This window comes from Streptopelia decaocto, assembly GCF_964273445.1.
Source record: "Streptopelia decaocto genome assembly, chromosome: 16".
NCBI classification, from domain to species: domain Eukaryota; kingdom Metazoa; phylum Chordata; class Aves; order Columbiformes; family Columbidae; genus Streptopelia; species Streptopelia decaocto.
Window position 1 is genome coordinate 9,878,806 of NC_138671.1, and position 18,095 is coordinate 9,896,900.

Sequence of the window (18,095 nt, forward strand, 5' to 3'; positions counted from 1 at the left end):
TCAGAGACTGAGGAGAAAAAGGCCGAGCCCTCGGAGGCCCAAGAGAAAAAGAACAAACCCTTGGAGGCCCAAGAGAAAAAGAACGAACCCTCGGAGGCCCAAGACACAACGGCCGAGCCCTCAGAGACCGCGGGCGAAGGGCCAGGTCCCCGCTCTCCCGGCAGGTACAGGCCCGGTCAATGGCCGCAGCGCTCCCGTCTGCTCCACGTGTGGCTGCTGCAGCAGCAGCTCTCAGCAGCGCTTGCCTCAGATTGACCCAATTGGTGTTAAGCACTTTCTCGTATCCAGTTGGGGTAATGCCGCGGGTCTTTGTCCCGCTGATCCAGCCCGCAGTCCCGTTCCCCTCGGCAGGTTCAGACTTGTGCCGTCCCAATGGGGCTCAGAAGGGAATTGCAGCCCCAGTGCCTGGAGCGGAGGGCAGGGGCTGTGAGCTGGGGGTGCCCGGGGAAGGGGGCGGATGCAGCCAGGGGAGCACCAGGGATGGAGCTGTTGGGGTCTCTGCTCCCTCAGCAGCCAAAAGGCTGAATCCTGCCGCAGGCGAGCGGGACGGAGGCTTCACCTGCGAGGCAGGAACTGGCGTTGGGGAGGGATCTTGTCTTTCGTGGCCTCCTCGGCTTGACCACATCGGGTGCTTTTTGCTTGCAGGCAGCTGGCCGCCTCCCCAGCAGCATCGGACTGTCGGGCAGAGCTGCTGAGCGCCCAGGCCCGTGTGGCAGAGCTGGAGAGCCGGGTGAGCCCCAGCGCCTGCTGGAGGGGGCCATGGGTGACCCAGGGGGAGGAGAAGGGGCCAGGTCTGCTCCAAACAGCATCAGGGTGACGGGAGAGAGGAGGAACCTCCCTGGGCAGAGATGCCAACACTGGCCACCGAGTGCTGCTGTGGGGGTTCTGTCCCCGGGGCAGCACAAGAACCTTCTCCCCGGTGCCCGGCAGGTCCGGATGCTGGAGGCGGAGCGGGCGCAGCAGAAAGTCTTATTGGAGAGTGCCCGGCGGCAGCACCAGGAACACCTGGATGTCCAGGAGAGCAGCCACAGGTACCGGGCTCTGGCCTGTGCTCCCCTCCTCCGGCAGGTCCTTGCCCACAGCCCCGTCCATCTCCCCCGGGGGGACAGTGCTGGGGCGCGTCCCAAATCCAGCCCTGGCTGGGTGACAAGCGGAGGGGTCTGTCCCTTTGCCAGCACGCCCCCAACCAGGGCACCGCACTGGGCAGCAGCAGAGGGTTCAGGGCTCAGAATGCAGAGAGCGAAGCTGCCCCTGCCTCAGTTTCCCCACTCACACAGCAGCACCGATCTGCTGCTAAATCCCCATGTGCCCTTTGGGTGCACAGTGCCGGGTGCTGCAAGGAAAGCAACACTTGTTCGGTGCCGTGACCCCTCATGGGCTCTCTCCCGGCAGGACCTCAGTGAACATACTGAAGGACAACTACGAGCAGCAGGTGGAGATGCTGCGGCGGCAGAACGAGCAGCTGGTGGCTGAGCTGCGGCAGGAGCGGCAGGACACGGCGCAGAATCGGGCAGAGCTGCTGGCACAGCACCGGCTGGACCTGAAGCAGCTGCGGGAGCAGCACCGGCTGGAGCTGCAGCAGCTGCAGGAGCTGCAGAGGTGAGAGCGGCACGAGCGGCACGTGGTGCCGGTGCCCCCGGTCCGGGTGAAGGAACCAGGGAACGGTTTGGGGAGACGGTGAAAGGAGAATGGAGAGTCCAGAAGCGCTGGGTTGAGGGCAGCCCAGTGTCTTTTGGAGTGGGGATTTGCTTTGCAGGCAGAAACAGGGAGATCTGGCTGGAGATGTCATTCCGAGGGAATGCATTGCATTTTGAAAGATGCTGAAGCCCATGTTTTCCCTCCCCCAGATCCCTTTTATTCCGAACAATGAGTTGCTGATGTCCACATAGTTTGGGTCAATGAGAAATCTGGTTTTGGTAGAGAAGCCCATAACCCCCAGATGTGGTCCATCCCAGATGGGGACAGCAGTCCGTGGGATGCCCCGTGACAGACCAGCCTGCCAGCTCAGCTCCTGGGACCTGGTTCTCAGCCCCACGGCCGAGCCTCTTCCACGGTGCCCGTCACGGCGAGCACCAGTTTGTAACAGCCCGTGGGGGGCTCCTTCCCCGTGTCCTGCAGGGAGTCTGTCGAGGAACTGCGCAAGAAGCACGAGGAGCAGCTCCAGCACATCAAGTGGCTGAAAGAGCAAGAGATGGATGTGCTGACCGGCACAATTTCACACATGAGGTACCGACAGCCGGTGTCGTGTCCCCACGTTGATCCCTGGCCGCGGTGTTCCCTGACCTCTGGGGAACCAGGCCCGGAGCACGGGAGGAACAGGGGCCATCCTCTCTCCCACCCGCTGCCCCCAGGGGTGCTGAGCTGTTGTTTAGAGTCTGTCCTTGCTCCCTGAAGCAGCAGCTGCATCTTCCTACTGCTCTGCTCTGATCCCGAGAGGTTCGGGGCAGGGCTGCCCGGCCCATGGCCCGGCACACGTCCCCCTCTCCTTTGCAGTGAGACAAAGTGTGTCCCCCAGGGTGACCCTCCCCCGGCTCCTCTGCACAGGTCTCTCGACAGCATCATTGAGAGGATGGAGAAGTTCTCCAGTGACCTGCAGAACGTGTGCAGGAGGAGCGTGGAGCAGGAGCAGAGCCGTGTCCAGGAGCTGGTGGCCAACACGCAGGCCAGGCTGGGCGAGCAGACTCGGCTGCTGGAGCAGGTGAGCCCACGCTGTGTCCTCTGCCCGGGCCGGGCTCCTGGCTGGGTCCGGGGCGCTTCTCTGGCCCACTGGAGGTCCCTGGCCTGGAGCCCGTGAATGGCGTCTGGCCCTGCAGCGTCTGGCAGGCTCACGGGTGGGTCCTGCTCAGTGGGGAGACGTTCAGTGCTGCCGGCTTGTGACAGAGACGTCACTCGGGGTGGTGAGAATGGGGGTGTCCCAGGAACAGGCTCCACCAGCCCCTTTCAGCTGTTGACTGAAGCGTCAGTCGCCTCTGTCTCTCCCCTTTACCCGTGAGGAGTTTGGGCAGCCAGAGCAGGCGCAGCTGCCTCTGTTGTGAGTCTGGGGAGAGGAAGCCCCCACGGTGGGTGAGGCAAAACCTCCCCGTGCCATGGGGACGTGTCTAGAGCCGGTTCTGCTCTCCCCGGGGCTGTCCAGAGGGGACACGTGGCACAGACAGTGTGGCAGAGCTGCATTTTTCAGGGCTGCCAGGGTGGCAAAGGACCACTCAGGCTGGGTATTTCCAGTGCCGAGGAACTGCCGTGCGGTGAGCGTGTTTGAGGGTGTGCAGCACGGTGAGGGGCTCCATCCGTTCTGGGCAAGGAGTGTGTGTGTGTGTCCGGTCCCAGCTCTGCCAGCCCTGCTCCCCACAGGCGGGTGGGTGAGGGCTGTGCTGGAGCACCCAGGACTGTTGCTCTGCACCCAAAGCGGCCACACGAGGAGCTCAACAGGGGCTCTGCCTCCCCTTGGGAAGGCGGGAGATGGTGTCCAGGACGGGGCAGGTGATGCATCGGTTTGCCCCGTGCCCACCCTAGGAGCGGGCAGAGCTGAAGATCCAGCGCCAGGAGCTGAAAGCCAAGGAGGAGCAGCTGGCAGGAGACAGGCAGAGGCTGGACGAGGCCTGGCAGGAAATGCGGCTGGAGAAGGAGAAGGTGATCGGGGCCATGGAACGTGTCCAGAAACATCAGGAGATCATCAGAAGCAAAAAGGAGGTACGCGGAGCGTCTGCGCCACGGTTCGCAGCCGTGCACGGGCCCTCAGCACAAGCCAGGGTCTCACACCCCTCCTGAACTCGTGAATCCTGTGTCGGGAGGGGAACAAGGGGACGCCCAGAGGAGCCCCAGCGCAGGGCAGCGAGGGTCCCTGTCCCCAACCTCCCCACCCGCTCTGCCTTGCAGCTCTTGGCCCAGAAGCACGCAGAGGGGGAGCGAGCCCTGGGGGAGGCACGCAGGATGCAGACCGAGTTCTGGGACAAGCTGCAGGGCCTGCAGCAGCGGGAGGAGCAGCTGAGGCAGGAGAAGGAGCAGCTGAGGCAGGAGAAGGAGCAGCTGAGGCAGGAAAAGGAGCAGATGAAGCCACAGCTGGAGCAGCTGAAGCAGCAGAAGGAACAGCTGAAGCAGCTGCAGGAGCAAATGAATCAGCAACAGGAGCAGCTGAAGCAACAGCTGGAGCAGATCAAGCAGCAGCCAGAGCAGCTGAAGCAGCAGCTGCAGCAGCTGAAGCAGGATCAGGAGCAGCTGAAGAAGGATCGGGAGCAGCTGAAGCAGGAAAAGGCCTCCGTATCTTCCATGCGCAGTGCCCAGATGCAGCTGCTGAGGTTCCAGGCCCAGCAGGTGAGGCGGGGGGAGAGTGGGGCTGGAAGGGGCTGCGGAGCCGCTGGGGGAGCTGGGCTGGGTGAACCCGATGGGGCCCTGAGAGCCGGGGGGTCTCCTCAGATCATGGCTGAGCCCTGGGCTGGGCCGGCTGGGCTCGAAGAAGCCGCGGGCAGCCAGAGCAGTGACACCAGAGACCAGGAGAGGGGGATGCTCGCAGCTTGTCTCAGGCTGGCTCCTCGTCCAACCCGAGATGGACATCGTCCTTGGCTCGGAGGGGTTGCCCTCTGCTGAGCCCGTCCCTGGGTGGGAGACACCAGCTCTGCTGGACTCTGGCTTTGTGGTGTCCCCATCCTGTGCCATCAGGTCCCTGCTGGGTCTTTCCCCAGGCAGGGATGCTCTTGGAGGCTTCCCCTGCGGGTCTTGCTCAGACTGTGAGGTTCTGGGCTCTGGAGGAGCACAAGGAGGGGTCCCCTTCATGGGGGACCATGGCACGAGGGGGGCTTTGGGATACTTCTCTTGTTGATGAGCAACACCTTGGATTGTGACCCTGTTTCTGTGGCACTTTCTGGGATCCATCCCACACATCCTTCCTCTCTTCTCAGGGGCACATAGAGTTAGAGAACCAGAGACTCTTCTTGGAGAACATGAGGAAATTACGATACAGCACTGCACAACTGACAAAAAACCTTCCATCCTCCTCCCGTTCTGTGGACGATACCATTGAGTATACGCATGCATTAATAGGGGCCCTGAGGAAAGCATCTCCACCTGTGCAAGTAGTCAATCGGTCCTCCATTCTCCGGCCTCCCATCACTTTCAAGACCCTTTAATCAGGCTCTGCCCCAGTGTCCATTCTGTCAGCTCTGCTTCTGTCGTGACTTGTAATAACATCGGAGGTGAGACTGTGGGTACGCGTTAGAGGCCTCAAGGACTTTAGGAGTTTGTTTGGACACATAAGCGAGGATGCTTAATAAAAAGAAAGGGAGGACTGTTGCAGAATAAGTTTACTCACTTAAATTCCTTTAGTTGTATTCTATGCTTTGACATATCGAGATAAGGACAGAGAAAAAAATGCCCGGAAGACAGAGGAAGAGAATCCAAGAAGAAACAACGAAGACCCCAGACCCAAAATTACCACTGGACCAACAGGCTCGTGAAAGATGCGTGAAGAGCGGGTGCGCAGACCGGGGGGTTTACAAGCTCGAGTCTCCTTCGTCTCATGCTCCTCCTGCCGAGAGGCCCCACGTCCAGACTGTTGCTTTGCTGTTATGCGGTTATTTATGGAGATCCCGAGGAAAGCGCCCTACAACACGTCACCTCTGCCCGCGTCCCGACTGTCCTCCCTTCTCTGGACTGAAGAGAAGCCGCTAAATTAATGTAGACTGTGGTAAAGTTACAAAGACGTACCCATCATTAACCAATGACGTGCTAAATGCTTTCTAACCAGCTGCAAAACGAGGGGATATTTTTCAAGTTTTAAATCCTTCTGCCTGACAAAGAGATCAGAAGATTAAGGAACACGTTGTTTAGGAGCAGAGCGCTTAGCTTATATTTGACTAGTAATTAATTGTAAGAAACTCATCCGTTACAACTCACTTCGTACTAACCTTATGTTAGCTCACAGGAAAGAGATTGGGGAACCACCTGGTGGTAATGTGAATAGAGAAACCTTGCTGACATATTATAATCAGTCACCATTGTATAAATTAAATGATGAGGAAAAGTGGCCCCTGAATGAAACTCTGAATGATGCCACGTTAATGTTCTTCTTGAAGAGAGAAGGCAAGTGCAGTCAAGTGATGGAAGCTGATACGTTTTTCACTTTGCGAAAACACCCAGAGTGGCAGACAGAATGCGGTATTAACTTGCCACCACAGGATCCAGCTGTGTTCACGTTAAAAAGGGAGCAGAATAAAGCTCAGGAGAAGTTGAAACCATGTTGTTCAGCATGTAGAATAAGACAGAAAACTCCCCTGATGAGCGGGGAGGGTGAGATAGAAGACTGCGTGTCCCCACAGGGCATGGAATTGAAGATGATGTGCCTTCAGCTTCCGAGGTGGTGAAACTCTGGAGAAAGAAGAGGAAAACATGGAAAAGAAGCTGAGATTTTAGTTGAGACTGGAACGTTTGATTTGGTTTTGAATCAGGAACTGATACCATTAGATGAAGATTTTGTACCTGTGGTGGGAGCTACTGGCCAAGAAGACAAAGCTTTCTTCAACAGCCAATCCAATAGAAACTGGGAAAACAAAATGGAATTCCTAAGTTCTTATCTATGCCCGGGTCTCCAAAACCGTTACGGAGACGAGACTTAGGAAAACAATTGCAAGCAATAATAACATTCAAACAAGATGAAATGACAAAATGGAATTCCTAATTTCTTACCTATGCCCGGGTCTCCAAAACCGTTACGGAGACGAGACTTAGGAAAACAATTGCAAGCAATAATAACATTCAAACAAGATGAAATGACAAAATGGAATTCCTAAGTTCTTATCTACACCTGGGTCTCCAAAACCGTTACGGAGACGAGACTTAGGAAAACAATTGCAAGCAATAATAACATTCAGACAAGGTGAAGTGACAAAATGGAATTCCTAAGTTCTTACCTATGCCTGGGCCTCCAAAACCGTTACGGAGACCAGACTTAGGAAAACAATTGCAAGCAATAATAACATTCAAACAAGGTGAAGTGACATTCAAGATAAAAGAACAGCCACAGAAACCAAAGAAGATCGTATGCAATGCACTGCAAGTTTGCTAAATTGGGTGAGATGCAGTAAGTATCGAGCTTCCCAACAGAAAGCCCAGCTGATCCAGTGCCAAGTGACTTATCTGGGATTCGAGATCTCCGGAGGGCACCAGAGCTGGGGATGGAGCGACAAGAAGCTGTTTGCCGGACACCAGAATCTGCAGCGGTAAAAGAGCTCTGGGCGTTTCTTAGAATGACACGTTGGTGCAGACTTTGAGTTTATAATTATGGACTTTGAGTAAAGCCTTTCTATGAACTGTGAAACAAAAGGACTTCCAAGTTGAATTGGACAAGAGAAGCATCTGAGGGCATTTGCACAACTCAACAAAGAACCTGGGTCTCCCAGATATCACAAGCCATTGGAGTTACGCTCACACGAAAGGCAAAGCGTTGCTCTGCGTGTTCTGGCACAGCAATTAAGAGCTCAGAACCGAGCGGCTGCTGCTTCCCTAAGCAATCAGATGAAGTGAGCCAAGGCTGCCTGGATGTCGTGGAGCTGTGGCAGCTCTTGGACTCGCTGTACAGGAAGCTCCTGAGTTCACCATGAGACTGTGTAAGTGTCCCATACAGTCCCAACCGTACTGGAACAAAAAGGTACCCATGGGTTATCTCCCTCGAGATTCCTGAATACCAGGAGGTACTGGTGGAACTAGATGATGTGAATATTGTCGTTACCAACATTGTCACTGCAGCCCCTTTCCTCAGTGGGTCTGTTTCAGAGCCTGTGGTCCAGGATTGCTTGGAAACAATGGGAGCTGTTTCCTCCAGCAGACGGGATTTAAAGGAACAGCCGCTGGAAGACGCTGAAGACTCCTGGTTCACTGATGGAAGCAGCTTTGTAAAGCAAGGAGTACATAGAGCTGGGGATGCCCTAACAACTACCCACGAGGTAATCGAAGCCAAACCTTTGCCTCCTGGGACTTCTGCCCGGACAGCTGCACATACACGAGCTTTAGAATTATCCAAAGAGAAGAAGATTAATACTGGGACAGATTCCTAGTATGCTTTGGGAGTGGTGCGTGCCCATGGAGCATTTGAAAAGGACCGAGTTTATTAACAGCACAAGGAGAACAGATTAAACATGATACTCCAGTTGTCGGAAGCTGTGCTGTTACTAGAAAAGTTGTCATCATGCATTTCAAGGAGCATCAAGAAGGAGACACTGATCAGGAAACTGGAAATAAATTGGCAGCTGATACTGCGAGACGAGCTGCTGGAAAGACAGAGAGAGCAATGAGAGTGATGTCTGTGAGCCCGGATGGCTGCCTCCTCGAACCAGCATCAGTAAACCCTACCTTGCAGTGCATTAACAGAGACCTTCTCAGGTTGGCCAGAAGCATCCCCTGCCCAACTAGTAAAGCTAGAACAGTAACTAAAGCTTTGTTAAATGAGACCGTACCCCGACTTGGGGTACCCGCTGTGATGTCCTCTGCTAGGGGGCCCCGTTTTGTTGCACAGGTAGTGCTGCAAGTCAGTAAAGCATTAGAGATCGATTGGCAGTTGCAGACTCCCTACAAGCCTTAAGCAAGTGGGCAGGTAGAAAAGAAAATGAGTCACTTAATGGAACAGCAGATAAACAGAATTTGCCAGGAAACTCACTGGAAGTAGAATCCAGCACTACCTTTAGCGCTGCTCAGAATGAGAGGGAAGCCTCGAGCCAAGGAAAACCAAAGTCTTTTCTTTCAAGCCAATAGATGAAGTTTCTGTGAAAGCTTTTTCATGTCAGCCTTGAGAAGAGAAGTGGAATGGACTGCTCCAGCTGTTGCTGACGGCCTTTACTGCCATCAAGATTAAAGAACAACCTGCCTGGATTCACTGTTCAAGAGTGAAGAAAGCAGCAGATAAGAAACAGACGTTGGAACCAGTAGGACCTACCGCTTTCCAGTTCTCTCAGCGTTGATCTCAGTGACTCTAAAAAGTTATGCTCTTTAATGCCTAAAGATCCAGTAGAAGCTGCTGTGGCTTGAACTTACCTGTCCTCTATCAGAGGACAGCAGAGCGGGGACCCCAAATCGGGGTATGGTCTCATTTAACAAAGCTTTAGATACTTTTGCAGCTTTACTAGCTGGGCAGGGGATGCTTCTGGCCAACCTGAGAAGGTCTCTGTTAACACCAGCAAACCCCCTTTTCTAGGGAGTTTGGAGAAATCTAGTTGCTAATGTTGTCCTGCTACATTTCCTTTTCTAATTGTTCGCATTTGTACCATATTTATCATATTAAGATTGTTTTCCAGACATAGTTCACATTGCTGGGTCACGTGGTTCCAAATACTATATAAATTCACTCTTTCCTTTTAATCGGATATTGGGATAGAGCATCAGCTCCCCAGTGAGTTTACTGATGTTGGTTCGATAACATAACCATAATTTGGTTAACAATGTGTAAGGCTTCATTTTATTGATTCCTCTCCAAGCCTGCACTAACTCCATAGCTTTACCATCTAGTTTCTTTACTCGCATTCGATCAGCAGTCCAAACTGCAGGAAGTTACTTGTCCTTCTCTGGAGCCTCTGCTTCCTTCAGCTTTCCAGAAGACATCTTCGTGTTTTCCAGCACATCCTCCTTTCACTGCCCTGCAGAAACTCCTTTTGCCTCTGTGCCATCCCCAACACTGACACCGTTCTCTTGGTCAATAGGAACTCAAAGGAGAAGACAGTGATACTGCTCTGAGGACAAAAACAAGTAGTACTAATTAACCACATACTGACAGTAGACGTTCTGCCCTTCTTTCCACTGCTCCTATTTTTGTAGCTCTATCTCAAAGCATTTTGCAACTGTTAATTATGGAGATTTGATGTGAAAACCAACAGGCGGTGGTGGCAGAAACTGGAAATTTGACCTGGAATGATGGAGTCAGTATTTGAGGGCAGAAATCAGTTGACCAAGGTCGTTGGGTCTTCATCAAGAACATGGAGAACTTGTGCAGCGACCTGCAGAACCGGGGGCTGTTGCTCTGCACACGAAGCGGCCACACGAGGAGCAGGTTCTGCAGCAGCAGCAGGAGCAGCGTCTGCATCAGGGAAGTGTCTCCTCACCCTCCCCACTGGGCCTGGGGCCACGGTGCCCAAGGCCTGAAGCTTTTCTGACAGCTTCTCTCCCTCCCTTTCTCCCAGAGACCGCGCAGCAGCGGCTGAGCACGGCTCAGCAGAGGAGACGGCGTGAACAGCCCCGCCAGGAGCTGCCCAACCACCCTGTGACACCGCTGACCGCAGCCCAGGACCTCGGTGCCCCGACCGAGGGTCTCTCCAGCACCCTGGCTGAGGCTTCCACGCGCTGCGGGGTGGAAGGGACTTGCGAGGGGGCAGCTGTGCTTGTACCTGGGTCTCGGGAGGCTTGGGATGGTCCTGGGGACTGTTTTAGTGCCCCCGTATATAAACCTCAGGTGTGAGTTGGCCTCCACGTCCTCTGCAGGGGCTCAGCGGAGCTCTCTGAGCCAGGGCAGTGCCTGGAGGGGGCAGGAGGGGAGAGGCAGGTGAGTTAAAGCCCATTTGCCCTGGCGTTGTGGTGTCCCCATCCTTTGCCGTCAGGTCCCTGCTGGGTCTTTCCCCAGGCAGGGACGCTCTTGGAGGCTTCCCCCATGGGTCTTGCTCAGACTACAAGGTTCTGGGCTCTGGAGGAGCACGGGGAGGGCTCCCCTTCATGGGGGACATGGCAGGAGGGAGGCTTTGGGATGCTTCTCTTGTTGGTGAGCAACACCCTGGACTGTGACCCTGTTTCTGTGGCACTTTCTGGGATCCATCCCACACATGCTTCCTCTCTTCTCAGGGGGATGATGACTTAGAAAAGGAGAAGATCCTCTTGGAGTCCCTGAAGAAAGCGCCATACAACACTTCACGTCTGTCAGCATCCCGTCTGTTCTGCCCTTCTCTGGACCACGATTTCTTTGAGGTTACACAATTATTTCTGGAGATCCTGAGGAAAGTGCCCTACTGCACTTCACCTCTACCAGCGTCCCAGCCGTCCTCCCTGCTCCTGGCCACCATTTCTTAGAGGGTTTCTTAGAGAAATGGGTTTAAAAGCCCAAGTCTCTTTTGCCTTGTGTTCGGGCCCCCAGCCTGGACTGATTCTCTGCTGTACCTTTTAAGTTGTTTTTAATCTCATAATTAAAGTATTTTTTAAAGCACAAACGTCTGAGACTCTGATACAGGGAACCTGAGGTCAAGAACATTTCTGTGACAGTTTGTGCACTTGAAACCGCGTGTGGCACTACTCTGCTGATGGAGCTGGGAAGGAAACACTCGTCCTTCTCTGGAGCCAAAATCCACACGTGGTGGTTGGAGAAACTGCCAGTTTGATCTGGAAGGATGAAACCAGAATTTGAGGGCAGAAATCAGTTGCCCCAGGTCCTCGGGGCTGGAGATTGTTCCGGGATGTTCTTCTGGTTTTTAAAGGCCTTCTTCCAGAAAACAACAATCCCAGTGAAGTGTCCAGGCTGGTTTTCCTCCCCACGCGTTTCCCTGGGTGATCTGCTCTGTGACCCCGCGTGAGCAGGGGTTGCACTGGGGGATCTGCAGAGGGCCCTTCAGCCCCCACCAGGCTGGGATTCGGTGACTCTGCACTGCGGGTCCCCAGCACCCCCAGGATGTTCCACAGCCCACAGGAACTGCAGCTTTTCCTTTTTGGGCCGGTTTCTGAAAACCCCCCGGCTCTTGTGCTGGGCTTCACCTCCCGCCCGGGTACCCCGGGGTGACAGCGGGGCCGCTCCGGTCCCTCCCGCGGGCTCTGCCCGGTCGGAGCAGCAAGGCCGGCGGTGGGGAGGGGTTCCCGGGGAGGGCAGAGCCCGTCCCGCGGGGCTGCGGGGACGTTTCTAGGCAGGCTCCGCGCTAAACAGCCCCGTTGCTAGGGCAGGGGGGCCTTCCCAGCCAGGCGCTGCGGTAGACAGACCCGTTGCTACGGCTGCGGGGCCTTCCAGGCCGGACCCCGCGCGGCGCAGCCCCTGTCGCTATGGGAACGGGGCCCTTCCAGTGCGGGCGGCGCGCAGCATGGCCGTGCCCCTGCTGAGCGCGGCGCTGTGCGGCGTCCGGAGCGGGCGGGCGTTCGGCACGGCCGGTGAGTCCCGGGCCGGGAGCCCCGGTTCCCCGGGGGCAGCGGGAGCCGCTCGGGGCGGGCGGGGAGAGCGCTCGGGCGGCTGAACTCCTGGCGTGGCCGGCCCGGGGAGCGGGGGCGGCTCCGGCTCTGCCCGGGCTCTCTCGGCCCCGTCTCTTGCGCTCTGGAGAAAGCGGGAACTCTGGAAACGAAGAGCTGGACTGAGCAGCAGAGGCAATGCTGCTGTTGGGCGGCATTCTTTATTTCATCGGCGGTGGGCAGCACTGGTAGAGTCTTGCATCCGGACAGGAACAGCCCCAGGTTCCAGTATAAGTTGGGGAATGACCTATTAGAGAGCAGTGTAGGGGAAAGGGACCTGGGGGTCCTGGGGACAGCAGGGTGACCATGAGCCAGCACTGGGCCCTTGTGGCCAGGAAGCCAATGGTACCTGGGGTGGGTTAGAAGGGGGGTGGTCAGTAGGTCAGAGAGGTTCTCCTGCCCCTCTACTCTGCCCTGGGGAGACCACACCTGGAATATTGTGTCCAGTTGTGGCCCCTCAGTTCCAGCAGGACAGGGAACTGCTGGAGAGAGTCCAGCGCAGCCACCAAGATGCTGAAGGGAGTGGAGCATCTCCCGTGTGAGGAAAGGCTGAGGGAGCTGGGGCTCTGGAGCTGGACAAGAGGAGACTGAGGGGGGACTCATTCATGGGGATCAATATGGAAAGGGGGAGTGTCAGGAGGATGGAGCCAGGCTCTTCTCGGTGACAACCAGTGATAGGACAAGGGGTAATGGGTTCAAACTGGAACACAAGAGGTTCCGCTTAAATATGAGAAGAAACTTCTTTGGGTTGAGGGTGGCAGAGCCTGGCCCAGGCTGCCCAGGGGTGTTGTGGAGTCTCCTTCTGTGCAGACATTCCAACCCGCCTGGACACCTTCCTGTGTAACCTCATCTGGGTGTTCCTGCTCCATGGGGGGATTGCACTGGATGAGCTTTCGAGGTCCCTTCCAATTCCTGACATTCTGGGATCCTGTGGATCATCCTCCCCTCATTTTGCAGGTGGTCAGAACGCATTTACTATGTCATTGGTTAATGATGGGTGCGTCTTTTGTAAGTTAATTACAGTACATTAATTTAGCAGCTTCTTTTCACTCTCCATTCCCAGCTGCACTCTGCAAGCGGGCAGCCCCGCTGGGGCCAATGCCCAACGAGGATATTGATGTCAGCAACTTAGAAGCACTGGAAAAATACCGCAGTTTCAGTCGGTACTTGAGGCTGGCGGAGAAGGAGAGCAGGAAGCCGCACTGGTGGCAGACGGTCCGGCAGCACAACAGCCCCAAGCCAGGTACTCGCCCAAGGGGCTGCGCCGTGCGGGATTTTGCTACTGGAGGTCAAGAAGGCTGTTGCTGGGGCTGCATTTTGCCCCAAAGAGCTGATGAGGGGCTTTGGCACAAGGTGGGCCCTTTTCTGATGTAGAAGTTTGCAGAGTGCACATGTTTCACGGAACCGGATAGCAGTTTTCTGGGAGGAGGGAGGCTGGCCAGGACCTGCCAAGAGACGTGGAGCAGAGTAGAAAAGTGATACCTTGGAATCATAGAATCATTTGGTTGGAAAAGGCTCTCAAGACCATCGAGTCCAACCATAGCCCACCCCTGGCACTGACCCATGTCCCTGAGAACCTCATCTCTGCATCTGTTCAACCGCTCCAGGGATGGTGACTCCACCACTGCCCTGGGCAGCCTGTTCCAATGCCCCACAGCCCTTTGGGGAAGAAATTGTTCCCAAGATCCAACCCTATCCTCCCCTGGGGCTACTTGAGGCCGTTTCCTCTTGTCCTAAGCCCAGTAGTGTCAGAGGAACCAGAGCTTTAGACTACCTGCAGCAAATAATCCAGTTTGTCTGCACAGCAGCCGCAGAGACCAGAGCTGCTCCTCGGCTGGGAAACCGCTGGGTCTAGGGGTGCGATGAGCTGGGGGAGGAGGAGGCGACAGACGCGTGGAGGTGCAGAGGGAAGGCAGAGGTGGTAGAATCGAGTCTCTGCTGTCTTGGAGTTTGCGTCTCTTTCACGGCCTCTCTAATGTTCTGCAGGCATTTTGTGTTTGGGTATTTTGGGTATTTGAATTTTTCATGTATGTGATTTTTTTCACCCCTGTCTGAAGAGCCGAAGACCGACATCAGCTTGCCGCGTGAGAAGCTGCTGCGGGCAAAGGAAATCAAGGCAAGAAAGAAGATCCTGAGGGAGAACCGCCAGAATGCCGAGATGGAAAGAGCAGCGCGGCTCCGGACTGGTCTGTGCCCCACCACCCCCTCCCTGCCCCGGCCGCGCTGGGTCCCCCGGTGTCACCTCCAGCGTTTCCCTCTCCTCGCAGCGCTGATTCCCCTCGATGAGGTCAGAGCTGAGTGGGAGAAGAGCAGCGGCCCGTTCCACAAGCAGCGCGTGGCCGAGCACTGCGGGGTGTTTCGTGACTTGTTCCGAGGGGCCACGTTCACCCCGTGGGTCACCTTGAGGGTGGAGTACAGCCAAGAAGATGAGCACGTTGTGCCGGTCTACTATGGGAACATGGTGACTCCATCAGAGGTGTGTGGGGGGAGCTGGGCACAGCTTTGGCCCCACGGGAAGCCTCTGCGGTTTTCTCAGACGCTCTTCATGGGCATTGTCCGCCCCAGGGGATTTTGTTTAGATGGGTATTTCCTCTGTGATGATCAAAACATGTTTCTTGGACATGATAAAGACAGAGCTTTGCAACAGGATGGTTGTCTGTCAGCAGGCTGATGTTTATTAAGGCTCTGGGGGCTTTCAGGTGGAGCTGGATGACTTGGTGTCGTGGCCCTGCCTGGTCTGTGCTGTTTCCTGGCTGTGCCTGCGACCAGTTCATGTTCTTTGCTGTGGAAATCATGACCTTAATGGTTCCTTAATGGAACCTGTTGTTTCAGTGACTGACATTCTGTTTGTGTTGCTCATTTAGGCTTCCAGTCCCCCCGCAGTGTCATACGAGGCAGATAAAGGCTCCCTGTGGACTTTGTTGCTCACAAATCCGGGTGAGTAGCAGGTTCTTTAAAAAGAACACATTTAAACAGGATTGTTTCCCTCTGCTGTTGGTTCGCTCCTGTTTCTTTTGGCTGCACAGGCAGAGAGGATGCCATAACTTCTGAGTAGGGATGTGTTACATATGCAGGAAAGATTGTAGCCTCCCCAAACCTCTAGCAGTTGAGCGATGAGACAGGACCGGTGTCACAGTGTAATGGAAGCAATTCCCTGACTCCCGGCCTTCATTTCCCCCCAGACTCCTCTCCCTCAGCAGTCTGCCTAGCAGGTGCATTAGCTGCCACTGCTCGCTCTGGGAAACCGAGGCAGAGTGAAGCAACTGACCAAGAAGTCCCTTTAATCTTGGAATTACATCTGTTGAGTTCTTTGCTCCTCATTTTAAGCTCATTCCTATAAGAATGAGTTACTTTTCTGCTAGGAAAGGATTGCTGGGCGGTCTTGAGCTGCCCTGTTGAAGTGGGTCTGGGGGTTCTCACTTTGGGGGGGATGCAAACACCAGCCTCAAGTTGTGCCAGGGGAGGTTCAAATTGGATATTAGGAAACATTTCTTCATGGAGAGGGTTGTACAGTACTGGAACAGGTTGTCCAGGGCAGTGGTGGAGTCACCATCCCAGCAGGAGTGTAGAGGAGGTTCTTGTGGACATGGGTTAATGCCAGAGTTGGGTTGTGGTTGGACTCGTTGATCTTGAGGATCTCTTCTGACCCAAATGATTCTATGATCGTATCATGAAGTCGCCTTTCTCTGTTGCAGATGGACATTTAAGAGACACGCACTCGGAGTACCTGCACTGGCTGGTGTGAGTACCGCACGGCAGAGCCGCGCTGCTGAGCTTGGGGAAAGCCCCGGCGGAGTGGGCAGAAACCCCTTCAACAGAACTCGGAATAAGGATTTGCTGAGACGGTTCTGTGGGTTCTCTGGTGCTCCTGCCAGTAGCTTCTTCACACCCATGTTCTGGGTCCTGCTAAAGATGCAGGAGTTCAGGTGTTGCTGCTGTTTGGCTTTCAAAATGCTGAGTGTGATTTTTCTTCCAGTAAAAACAGCCTCTGCTGTCTGTTTGCTTGTCAGACAGGGTGTAGGTTATGTCACAATGTAGCCCAGAGTGATGTGCAATCCTGGGGGAATCTGCTGGCCCTAACCGGGGGAAATGAATGGATATATAGTGAAGTAAACTTGTGTGTGTTCAGGACGAACATCCCAGACAACGACATCCAGTCGGGTAAGGAGATCTGCCATTACCTGCCCCCCTTCCCCGCCATGGGCACTGGCTACCATCGCTTCATCTTCCTGCTCTTCAAGCAAGACCGCCGCATTGATTTCAGCGAGGATGCTCGGCCCACGCCCTGGTAATTGAGGCTTTTGCTGGGCAGTTCACGCTCTCTTGGCCAGACTGTTCTTGCATGTTCTGATGACATGGTCGTTACTGCTGGAGGAGAGCAAGTTCCTTTTAGTCTGCAGGGTTGTTCAGGGCTGCTCTGAGTTTGTGTGTCGCCTGAAGCCACAATCCCAGCCCTGCAAGCACTGTGCTCTCCTGTTGCTTTAAACCAGGCTGTTAGGAAAGTGTTTTTTTTCCTGCCTGTAGCAGAAATGTGCAGAGAGCTGGAGAAGCTGGGAAAATTTTTGATGTGCCCTCCTTTTCCACCTCTGTTTTATAGCCTCTGGGGTGCTGTGGGGAAGTAGTTGCCTGCTAAAGTGCTGCAAGAAAAGAGAATCACCTCAGCTCTTGTGCTTGCGTCTTGTTTCCAGCCACAGCCTCAAGATGAGAACCTTTAGCACGTTTGACTTCTACAGAAAGCATGAGGACGCCATGACCCCGGCAGGGCTGGCGTTTTTCCAGTGCCAGTGGGACAGCTCCGTTACCTGGGTCTTCCATCAGCTTCTCAGTAAGAAATGGCCCGTGCGGGGGGCTGGGGGAGCCGTGACGCAGCCCTGGGGGGAGGCGCAGGGCCGGTGAACGAGCTGTGCCCGTGGGCTCCTGCTGGGTCCCGGCACTGGTCTGGGAGCTGTTACAGCACAGCCTGGGCGCTTATGGAGCCGTCCTCCCCCAAACTAACAGCAGTCTGAGGAAACAACCTCTTAAAAGCCCATTTTGAATGAGCATTTTCAAATACCACTGAGAGCCTTCACCAGGGCGTGCTCGACCAGCCCTGGTGGGTGTGGGGGGGCCCTTGTTAGCGACGGGGGGCCCTGGGATTTGGATCTGCACTGTCTCACTATCGCTCTCTGTCACCCCTTTACAGATATGAGAGAGCCCGTGTTTGAATTTGTGCGGCCACCCGTTTACCATCCTCCCCAGGTGAAGTTCCCACGCCACCAGCCCCTGAGGTACCTGGACAGGTACCGAGACACCAAGGAACCCACCTACGGCATTTACTAGGGCCGGGCCTCCCCTCGAGGTGCTCAGCTCTACGCTGGCTGGAAGGGCTGGGCTTATCCTTCCCTGGAAAAATCATTAAATGAACCCAGATCAGTATTCAGTGCTCCTTTCATTGAGCCTTTCCCTTGCGTACTGCTCCAGGATGTGTTGTTGCAGAGCTAGAAGCTGACCTGCATTTGTTCCTGTTAGAGGCAGCAACTCCTTTGCCATCCCAGCCCTCCAGGAACCGGGTCTTGGAGGAAAACACCCAAACCCCTGCACAACCTGGCAGCAAAAACCATGGGGAACATCCCGTTTTCCTCAAGGGCCCCAAATCCATAACCCCAGCAGTCTTTCCTGCTGACACTGCTGGGTTTCTGTGCTGTGTTCCCCAGAATAAGGCTCAAGGGAGCTGCTTGGGAAAATGGCAGCTAGAGGGGTTGGTGTCCCAATGCCTGACAACCTTTGCTGTTAAGCAGTTCCCAAGATCCAACCTCAACCTCCTCTGGTGCAACTTGAGGCCGTTTCCTCTGGTCCTGGCACTTGTTCCTGGGGAGCAGAGCCCGACCCCCCCTGGCTCCAAGCTCCTTTCAGGCAGTTCAGAGATCAGAAGGTCTCCCCTCAGCTCCTGT

At 55.1% G+C, this 18,095-nt stretch overlaps 1 protein-coding gene across 1 annotated transcript; it reads left to right on the forward strand.

Moving 5' to 3' along the window:
- The first annotated feature begins 11,991 nt into the window (after positions 1–11,991).
- MRPL38 (mitochondrial ribosomal protein L38) lies at positions 11,992–17,580 on the forward strand. The gene is made up of 9 exons (XM_082067182.1): positions 11,992–12,090; positions 13,229–13,408; positions 14,223–14,351; positions 14,433–14,641; positions 15,030–15,102; positions 15,861–15,906; positions 16,295–16,453; positions 16,854–16,990; positions 17,348–17,580. Exons 1-9 carry the CDS (start codon positions 12,024–12,026, stop codon positions 17,482–17,484), a joined length of 1,137 nt encoding a protein of 378 aa, XP_081923308.1. The 5' UTR covers positions 11,992–12,023; the 3' UTR covers positions 17,485–17,580.
- The last annotated feature ends 515 nt before the right edge of the window (positions 17,581–18,095 follow it).

Bases quoted from the DNA above. Each gene is read 5' to 3' on its own strand.
- MRPL38 (XM_082067182.1), top strand. From the start codon at position 12,024: ATGGCCGTGCCCCTGCTGAGCGCGGCGCTGTGCGGCGTCCGGAGCGGG. The intron at 13,409-14,222 runs GTACTCGCCCAA...CCCTGTCTGAAG, and splicing joins GCACAACAGCCCCAAGCCAG to AGCCGAAGACCGACATCAGC. The intron at 14,352-14,432 runs GTCTGTGCCCCA...CTCTCCTCGCAG, and splicing joins AGCAGCGCGGCTCCGGACTG to CGCTGATTCCCCTCGATGAG.